The sequence below is a fragment of the Neolamprologus multifasciatus genome, chromosome 5, assembly GCF_963576455.1.
Source record: "Neolamprologus multifasciatus chromosome 5, fNeoMul1.2, whole genome shotgun sequence".
NCBI lineage: Eukaryota > Metazoa > Chordata > Actinopteri > Cichliformes > Cichlidae > Neolamprologus > Neolamprologus multifasciatus.
The window spans coordinates 23,285,248-23,295,645 of record NC_140443.1 but is presented as its reverse complement, the minus strand read 5'-3'; the positions used below and the strand labels follow the sequence as shown (position 1 = coordinate 23,295,645).

Below are 10,398 nucleotides of genomic sequence, written 5' to 3'. Positions count from 1 at the left end.
TTTCAAAATCTTATTAGAGTTTGATAAACGGAAGCACCCATCTGGGCTCATCGTCTTGTCTGCACCCTTGTGTTCTTCCTTAGAGATGATGCCCGCTGTGTAAGGAAACAGATTTTTATACTGGCTCGATTCATTTTTGTCAAAGAAACTTTGAATACATCAGATTAGATTTATATGAAAATCTTTTTAATTTTGGTTTTCAGTTCAGTTAGTTTCTTGAATGAATTTGCTTGTTACCCTTTTATTGTATTAAATATTACTTTTAGTTTTGTTTATTTGTTATAGCCTGATCTTTAGCTAATCTGGAACTGTGTGTTACACTATTCCTTTCTCACACCAACCCTCTGAATGGTCTCCATGAATCTTGTATTTAGAGCCAAAAAACTTGTGATTAAGTCGAAATGTTATGATACCTAATGGGACATTTTGAGGTAACTCAACATATTGACCTGTGGATGGCCAAAAAAACAAAAGTGGGGGAAACAGGCTTCCTTCATTTCCTGGATTATTTATTTAGTTTATTTTATACGTTTATTTTGATTGACTAAATTGTTCAAATAAAAATAGTTTTGGTTTAGCTTTTGTTATTATTACTACCACCTTAACTTTGGTGTAAATCACTACAGTCTGCTCTTATATTGTTCCACCTGGTGCTTGGAGGTCGATAAAAATCGCAGCACGTCACTAAAGCCTGTCCTCACCCGGCTGCCGTCGCCGGTCCGGGGTGTCCGTCGCCGTCCACTTGAGCACCTTCAGTCACCAAAATGGCGAATGTGGTGCTGGAGTTTAAGGTTTCTGCCGGTGATTCAGAGCCACAGAGTCGCCCTGTCCTGATCATCGGGCAGCACACCAACCTGCAGCAGGTCAGCTGGAGCCAGATCAAAGGAAAACTCCAGCCGGTCATTAGCAAAGAGGTAATCTTATAAATGATAACAGAAGCTCGGTACCGGCTAATGTTAGCGTCACGCTAAGCAAAAGTTAGCAAAAGCTAGCACAGCTAAGTTATTTCATGACACAGCTAGCGAAAAAGAGTCCAAAGAGCAAAGCTATAACGGTGTCAGTGTAGGCTACTTAGTAAGCTAAGCGCTACAATAGTCAAGAGATGTTTGCGGTTTTATTTGTTTTAGGGTTTTTTTTTTCCATTATCATTATTATTATTGTCATAATCACAATTATTATTAGTATGACCGTAGAAGTAAATCTCACAACACCAGTAATTCGTATTTTGCTTACTGCCACGGTTGCCCGACTGTCACATAACTCCTGGATGATTTTAAGTTAGAAAAGCAGTACTTAAACCCAGACAGTGGTCATTAACCTTTCTCCGAATAGGATTTTACAACTGGAGCATTGACGAGGTTAAAGTCCCAGTCTTCGGTATCCAGATAACTAATGCCGTACTACTGCAGCATATCGCATATGTGTAAACTTATTTTCAACATAGTCGACATACTGTCGATGGAGTTTGTCCAACGTGCTCCTGGTGAGTGATTAGATCACTGGTGGTGGATTTGGTGGCCAGACTAATACGCTCAGAGTCATTGAGTGTGACAGTTTTCCAGTCAGAGCGTCAGACTGTGTACAGTGATTTGCCTAGACACTGTTGGCCTGCTCCATGAAGCGCTCTGATTATTCTGAGCATGTGTATTTACCTTCTGTATGTAAGGTGATAAGTGTGAAAGCATCTGGAAACATTGTGACACTAGGAATTTTTCAAACCCAGTATCTCAAATTCCCATCACCTACTGGTTCACTTGCCTCTGATTTTAATCTGGTGGAAGCACTGTGTACATACTGCTGACTGGTTATAGTCTTTCCAAAACTTTCCCAAAACCGCTTTGTAGATTCCTGTCATAAACATCTGGAATAACATATTTAATATTAATAGTGGATTATTATTACATCATCAGAGATTGTTGATTTCCCAGACTGCTTGTACTTAGTTTACAAAGAGTAAAAGAATTAGAGGATTTTTCAAAAAGTGTTTTTCAAAGCTTTAACATCTTTGTGGTGAGTCAGAAATGTCAATTTTTCCTCATGTTTTCTCAGATCTGGCAGGCAGCTCTGAGTGCTTTAAACCCAAACCCCACGGACAGCTGCCCCCTGTACCTCAACTATGCCACAGTGGCCGCCATTCCCTCAAGGGTCAGCAGGCACAACAGCCCGTCTTCTGCCCACTTTGTGTCCCGCCTGGTCCGTTCCTGCCTTCCTGGAGGGAATAACCGCTGCATTGTGGTCAGTATTTTCAATCAGAATTGTTTCCTGTTTGTTCTTCGGGGAAGTCAGAGGTTACTTTAAGCTACAGAACAAATCTGTTCTTTATAGATGCCTGCTTTCTGTGCCATGGGACTTCTGGGAGTCCCATGGCACTCAAATCTGGGTCATCCAGTGGTGAGGTTGTTTGCTTCACGAAGTAGCTAACACATAGGTCTGTCTCTGCTCTCCAGATGGTGTGTGAGCGTTCAGATGTGTTTGCATCTTCATGTGCTATGGCCCGGGCATTCCCCATCTTCTCTCGCCGCTCCGCATCCTCACGCAGAACTGAGAAGAAGCATGTGACCGTGGAGTTTTTGATTGTTGGGCAAGATGCCAATCCCCTGGAGGCTGCAGAGCTTGAGGTACTTTAAAGTTTTGGGTTTTAATTGTTAGTGCTGCTCATAATTGCCTTTTTTGTGTGTGTGTGGGTGGTCTGCCATCACTTAATGGCCTTTGTTTTTCTTCCCATGTTCAGTGTCTTTCTAACGCTGCTGATGGAGTTCGACTGAGTGCTCGCATTGTGGACACTCCATGCAATGAGATGAACACAGATCATTTCTTAGATGTAAGTGAAAGTTTCTGATTTGCATAAACTTTGTTAACCTGGAACACGTTTCCATGAAAACGTTACCTGTTAAGCTTCTGTGTCCTCATTTCAGTTTGCCCATTCTCACATTAGGCTATAAAGTTAAGTCAAACTGTCGTCTATTTATTGATGTTAGTAACAGAAAGTGAATATCTTAAGATATTTGTTTACAATATCAGGAGTTAATTTCGCAAACCCATTGCATCACTTACATATCGACAATACTTTTTTATGTACACTTGAATACTTTTTAATTTTTAATTTAGAAGTAAGGAGGGTTGAAATCCGTTAAAACTAGTTTTAATATTTCTACTGCAGTTTTTCATCACAGCCATAAATTTTTGTTTCAGGAAATCAGGGCTGTGGGGAATGAACTTGGAATCACTCCAGTTATCATTCGTGGAGAGGAACTGAAACAAAAAGGGTTTGGAGGTACGACCTCTGCGCATGCCTGTGTGCTTTATTTTTAGATTGAATTGTCACAGTTCTCCAGAATTGTTATGTCAAACTTTTTTGTTGAGTGTGCTTTAGCTAGAGAGACTCGTGGTGCAACTCTAATGGAAAGAAAGTCAGCTGCGCTGTTCACTGTGTCTGGTTTCAACTGAAGATGCCAACAATCTTCAGCTAGCTTTAAAGCATGGAGAGGATTAAGGAAAAAAATCTAATACATTTCTTTTTACTCCTCAAATACTAAACATGCATATATACAGGAAATACTTGGATGAGATTTCCCTAGGGACACCAGATTTTTGGGACTGATCCCTAGTAGCATATTTTGAAGCTAGGCTCTATATTCTTTTTAAAGTTTTTAGTGTATAAGAGGCAGTAATGAAGTGCTAGCTAAAATGTGATCCTAAAAGGACAAATCAGTGGCAGGCTGTAGTAGGAAAAATGCACTCAATGGAAAAATTGACTTATTCTTTAAGGGCTAAAATGGGCACCTATAGAAAACTGTGCCTGTAAGTCAAAACATGGGTCAAAGCTTAATTTGTGTAAAAGTCTGAACATTTTAGATCGTTGAAAATGCCCCCGTTACCTCTATGTCTTTGTTGTGCTGTAAATTTGTTTCTTCTCCCTTTTCTGGTTTACGTTCCTTTTTCTGAAGAAAAATGGGCAAATAGAAAGGTTAAAAGCGGGCAAAAATTGATCACTGGTTTTAATTTTCTAGAAGATTTTCAGAAACCTGCGGTGGTGTGTTAAAGCCACAGCAACTGTAACTGGTCACAGTTATTCATCCGTTTTCTTTCTTCACCCTCTCAGGTATTTATGGTGTTGGAAAGGCAGCAGAGCACCCTCCTGCGTTAGCAGTACTGAGTCACATTCCTGAAGGCGCTACCCAAACAATTGCATGGGTGGGCAAAGGAATTGTGTATGACACTGGTGGACTTAGCATTAAGGGAAAGGTATGCTTCTGTTTCCTGTGGAGATGATAACTAATCATCTATTTAGAAAAACAGACCTGCATGTCTCACTTGAGTATATTTTACAGTGTTACTGGGATAGCTGATAGGTGAGAGTTGTCTGTATATAGAAATATAATTTAACAGGAATAGAAAATTATGTTAATCAAGTGGAAAAATGCAACAATATTTGGCTTAACTCATGTATTTCACCTTAACAGTGCACTGAGTCATGGTGTGTTAGCACAGAATTTGTTGTGTGTACCCCAAACATTAATCTTCACTGTGATCTTGTGGACCATGTTGCACCTCCAAAGTCTCTGTCTGCTCTCTTAAGTTTGACAACTTCCTCATCCACTGTCTGGGCAGTCTGGATGATCCTGGAAACCTCCACGCTGATCTTTTAAATAAGCTCTAAGCCTATTCTCAGTAATCTGTTAGCAAGTAGCACCTTTTACATTCACTAGTTCAGCCAAAAAGCTTTTCTTACTGTAAATGAATTTATAGACAACTGGATTGCTGTCCTGCTCACTGCAGAAGAGATCCATTACATGTAAATAAGTTGTGGTTTTTCCTTCTTCTAGACCACAATGCCAGGGATGAAAAGAGATTGTGGTGGAGCTGCTGCCATTCTGGGAGCATTCAAGGCCACCATTAAACAGGTGAGGTGACAGAAGGATCCCACATCAGCTCTCCTGGCTGTCATTTAGGCCTCAGTCTCAAATGACTAATTGGGAAGTAGTTGCTGGCTGTTGCTAAATAAAGCCAGTCGTGAAGAGGCTGCTGCACTAAAAACCTCTTTTTGATTGTTTTGGCTGCTTGTATTTTTTTATTATTATTTCTTTTTCATACAAAGTATGTGCAACTGTGACAATCTGCTAGCGACATTGGCGGTTACAAGGAAGTTTTAGGTGCAGCACTTTATACTTGTTTGTGACCAATTTTTCCTGTAGCAGCAGCAAGCAACCTCCTGCAACCACTTACTAACCAGCTGGGGAATACAGGAAATTATTTTCCCCAAGCAACCAATGGTTATCATCCACTATCATCCATGGTTGCCAACCACTCTGTAGGCCACTTGGTGTCTGTGGCTTGAGCAGGTCTTTTAATCATCCTCTGTCTTCTGTTTGTTTCAGGGCTTTAAGGATAATCTCCATGCAGTGTTTTGCCTCGCAGAGAACTCAGTTGGACCCACAGCCACGCGACCTGATGATATCCACATTCTCTATTCTGGAAAGTGAGACTTTTTTTATTGATTTATTTTTAAGTAGTAATATATCATTTGCTTGGAAATTGATTTGACACACTTGGTATCAAATTACCTGTGTGGTTTGTATTCAATGTCTCTCTGCCATCAAAGTGTGACTGCACATTAACTGCGTCCGATATCATTTTCCACGCTAACTCGAGAGGAATGAATGTGGGCAGTGGTATTAAATGTCCATTCTCCCTTTAAAGGTCAGTGGAAATCAACAACACCGATGCAGAGGGCAGGCTGGTGCTGGCTGATGGAGTAGTGTATGCCAGCAAAGACCTGGCTGCTGATATTATTCTGGATATGGCTACACTGACAGGTGCACAGGTGGGTGACTCACTAAACCAACCACTGCAGGTGCCCAGATCAACACATTCTGTACTGTGAGGCAGGTGCTGCTTCATAGCTGAAGTCTCTTTGTTTCTGTTGCTCAGGGAATCTCCACAGGAAAGCACCACGCAGCTGTGATGACAAACAGTGAGCAGTGGGAAGCTGCAGTTGTGCGTGCGGGCCGTAGCAGCGGGGATCTCGCTCACCCTCTGGTCTACTGCCCCGAGCTGCACTTCAGCGAGTTCACCTCTGCTATGGCTGACATGAAGAACTCTGTGGCAGTAAGGATTTCACCACCTACTTCAAACAAGCTCAGTTTAGCTCATTCATCTTGGTACTATCACATGGGTGGCTCAGGATGTTTGCACAGTATAAATTACAATGAGATTTTTATTTTATTGTTATGTAAATCATTATACATTCCTTACTTAATGTATAATGTGTGTGTATGTGTTAGTCCCGTAGGGAAATTACTCCTCTGCATTTAACCCATTCACCCAGTGAAGCAGTGGGTAGCCACCAGTGCAGCACCCGGTGCTCAGGGGTACCTCCAGGTAGCCTTCAGTGAGCCGATCATGGGGCAACCACTTTACCTACTGAGCTATCCTTGCCCCCCATTAAGTCCTTTAATATTGACAAAATCTGGGAGATGTGATTCCAGAAAGTGACCTGACATGGTTGGATGAAGAGACGTGATCTCACCGTTTTGAAGTTTTTACAGCACATAAAACCACTGATCTCTGCTAAAGAGAAGAAAAGAAACAGAAGGTTTTATGAGTTGTATGGTTTTGTGAATTTTGTGCAGACTTGTTATCGTCAGACTTGTTGATAACAAGTCTGACGATTTTCCAAAATATCCAAGCTTAGGGTGATCCGTGATAACTCACTAACGGAGATTTCCCGCGATAATGCGGTTATGGCGTTAACGTCATTTTAACAAAATTAACACTGACAGCACTAGTATTTTTTTCAATGGCTGTTATAATTTATTCAGGCTTGGTTGCTGAGGTGCGTGTGTGTTTTGCATTGACAGGATCGGGAGAACGCGCAGAGCTCCTGTGCTGGCCTCTTTATTGCATCTCACCTGGGCTTTGATTGGCCCGGTGTCTGGGTCCATGTTGACATTGCCTCTCCTGTTCATGCTGTGAGTATCCCATGCTTCGCTGTGTGGATGTGATTTTTAAAAAGCAAGCTAACTAAAATAACTAAAATAAATCATTATGTTGTTCATGTTCATACATCACCAGCAATACAGTGCGGTGCACTTAAAACACCGCTGCAGCACGCACATGGATAGAGTCTGTTTGCTGCTTTTCGTATGGCTTATTTAGTGAGTCACAGTGTGCAGGGTTTTCAGTTTTACTACTGTTTACGTTTATTGGATTGTGAAGTCAGGGTTGGTGGTGCTTTTCTGACTTTCTGAGGAGGAAATTTCGATTCTGAATTTCCAGTTTCCGGCTTCAGATGGAGTGCAGCATGTTTTTTGCTTCAGGTTCAGGTTGAAAATTGTAGAGTATCACTGAAGTTGTTCAGAGTACTGGCTTTAATCACACATACAAATTTGTGCCAAGTCAAGTAAATATTGAGTGAAGACTCTTAAGAAGGGACTTTGCTGAATGTTTGAGGAAGTTGGCACCAAACATCACTGTAAAGCCTCACCTCTGAGCTAAACATTAAGGAAACCTTTGTTTGAGCTTATAAAACACAATCTGCAAAGACTGTGTGAATAAAGCTGAGAGGAGAATTAGCACTGATTTAAAATGAGACTTTACCGTTATTTGACCAAACTGTCCAGCTGTGTCAATCCAGTGGTGTTTAGGTTTAGAGCGTATTCGGAAGTGCATAAAAACGAACGTGTAGAACAGGAATAAAGTGGTTGCCAGTAAATGCCGTGACATTCTTTCTATCAGGGATGTGCATACACTTGTCTGATTTCCTTGCTACACAGAGACTAGAGGAGCTGCTTTCTGGCGTATGCTTCCTCAAACACTGTGAAACTTCCTATTGTGTTTGAACAAAACAAGATCAGCTGACCTTACTAGCTGTGACTGGTCTACCTTTAAAATAAACTGGTTTTATAACTTTCCTGCAGGTGGTTTCCTGATGCTCTGTCATGGTCTTGTGATTCAGTTCATAAACAACAGTCCTTGCGCAGGCTTTCTCTCTAATAAATCTCCATATTTGTGGTTGTCTTGTGTTAGAAATTGATTTAAACAGCTTTATTGTGGCAACTTTTATGATGAATCAGGTTTCCAACAAGAGATTATGGTGGCAATAACTGATTGGAAAGTGGAGGATAAGGTTATTTTCTTCTCTCTTGCAGGGAGAGCGTGCCACAGGTTTTGGTGTTGCTCTGCTCATGGCCCTGTTTGGTCAGGCATCCGATGACTCCATGCTGAACCAAGTTTCTCCTCTGGGTGCAACCACCAACGCGTCCGAAGACCACATGGAGCGCGACTGCAAACGACGAAGACTGGTCTAATGAGGGGAAAGGGGAAAAAAAACACGCCACGGTTCACTCCCCCGACTGCTCCTGTGCTACCACACACTCAAACTGTTTAAGCAAGTGCTCGTCCAATTTAGAGATAAAATGTTTTAGAGTCTGTGTTCTGTGTTTGACTTGACCGAATAAACCAGATAAAAATGAGTCAATCAGATGTGGTATAAATGATTGTGATCAAACACAGGCCCTCATTTGTCCTCGTTACGTGGCACTTGCCGCACTGATTGCCTCAATAGCTTCTTCATTATTCAGTTCTCATTGGTTATATTAAAATGTAAGCAAACTTAGTTACATTAATTATTGATTCATTCTTCCCTTCTTTTTTTTTTTTTTGCTTGTGTTTTTACCAGATTCTACAATTAGTGCAGTTGAATTTTTTACCTCATACCTCAAATGTTGCTTTCCAGTGTCCATTTCATCAGCAGAAATTTTTGTAATTTCATGCTTTATGCAAACAGAGAATAATGCCATACATGTTGTACTTAGACGTTCTGAAAATCACTGGCTCAAGATCAGTGAAGATAGACGTGTTTTCTTTGGTAACAACTGCACTTTGTTAACGCTTTGTATCTTTGGACTGCCTAATCTCTGGACCAAAATGAGTGCTCACTGCACTTTTTAACAGTTTCACTCTGTCACATGACTGCTGATATGCTTTGTCAGCACAAAACACACAGGCCAGACGTTAACTGTAAGTTGAAGTGTTCATTTCCAGCACAAACAAGTTTGTTTTTTCTTCTTCTCTTCGTATGACAATCGTGTTGTCCTTCAATAAAGGTGGTGCCATCTGTCATCTGTGTATGTAGATTCAGTCACTACAGAATTAATAAGCTGAAGGCTTGTTTGTTTAAACAAAACAAACAAAAAACCAGGAAGTCATTGGGACCTAAAAAATAGCCAAACACCTAAAATAAAAGTATTCAGTGCAACTCAATTTTATTTATGTGTGTGTGTGTGTGTGTGTAACCACGCTGATTTCATTGTATTTTGATTAAGTAGGAGATGATTAAGCATTGTCCTAATCATCTCCAGGTTAAAACGTCCCTCTGTGTCTAAAGATGTGTGGTGTGTGTGTGAGTAATAGCCTCTTGTATTGGATAAAATGTCACACAAAATAGGGTGTTTTTAGACTTAAACCTTGGTATGACTAAAGCTCAGTAAATTCAGGCATGCAATCAATCAATCAAGGCTTTATTCGCCACGTGCAGGTTGCTCTGCAGTAAAGACCCCCCCCCCTCCCTACCACCACCACCACCTTACACACACAACACAGACATCACATGGGGATACAGGTCGGAGATCGGTAGCGTTACATGTGACACTCGCTCAAAATGGAAGCATCTCGGATATTAACTGCAGAAGCAGAAGGCTCAGATCAAATAACAGACATCTGTCAAGCAAGCAAGGATGAGGAACTTCGCAGATCTGATCGCCCAAGAAATCCCACGGAGAAGATGCTTATATTTCAGAGAGAGGAGGCACACAAAAGGGAGAAGCGGCTCATGCACCTTTATGATCAATGGAAGATCCAGGCACGTAAGGCAAGAAATCAGCTAAAGCTAGACATTCCAGAAAGTGAAATCGCAGCTCTCATTGATATCTTAGAGAAATGCATGAATGATATTACGGACATTTATGTACAAATCAGAGATCACCTCACACCATCCAGTGAAACGAGACGTCGTGTTGATGCATGTGAGGCCGTAACAAAGGACATTATTAAAATTGCATATGAAAGATTATCAGGCATTGACGAAGACTATGATAGTGAAGCAGTCAAAGAACGCCTTTGTGAGCTCCTTAACAGAGACTATGCTCATTCCATATATGGTTCCACAGTTTCACCTCCAAGTCAACACACTATAGACTCCATTGTCGCAGTAAAAAGAGCAGATGCTGCAGCAGAATTAGCAGCAAAGGAAGCAGAATATGAGTTGTTATTGGCGGAAGGAAAACAAAAGGAAAGGATCCAGCTCTTAGTAGAGCAACAGAAAAGGGATCTTGAAGCTCAAAAACATGAACTAGAAAGACTAAGAGCTGAAAAGGATATAAGAGCAGCACGAGCAAC

General features: G+C 41.1%; 1 protein-coding gene across 1 annotated transcript; it reads left to right on the top strand.

Annotated features, from left to right (window-relative positions):
- Nucleotides 1–705: 705 nt before the first annotated feature.
- Nucleotides 706–9,123, top strand: npepl1 (aminopeptidase like 1). Its single transcript, XM_085158845.1, has 12 exons — nt 706–914; nt 2,050–2,235; nt 2,448–2,618; nt 2,732–2,821; nt 3,193–3,274; nt 4,103–4,245; nt 4,827–4,904; nt 5,379–5,479; nt 5,701–5,824; nt 5,932–6,108; nt 6,861–6,971; nt 8,151–9,123. Exons 1-12 carry the CDS (start codon nt 765–767, stop codon nt 8,307–8,309), a joined length of 1,572 nt encoding a protein of 523 aa, XP_085014971.1. The 5' UTR covers nt 706–764; the 3' UTR covers nt 8,310–9,123.
- Nucleotides 9,124–10,398: the final 1,275 nt, after the last annotated feature.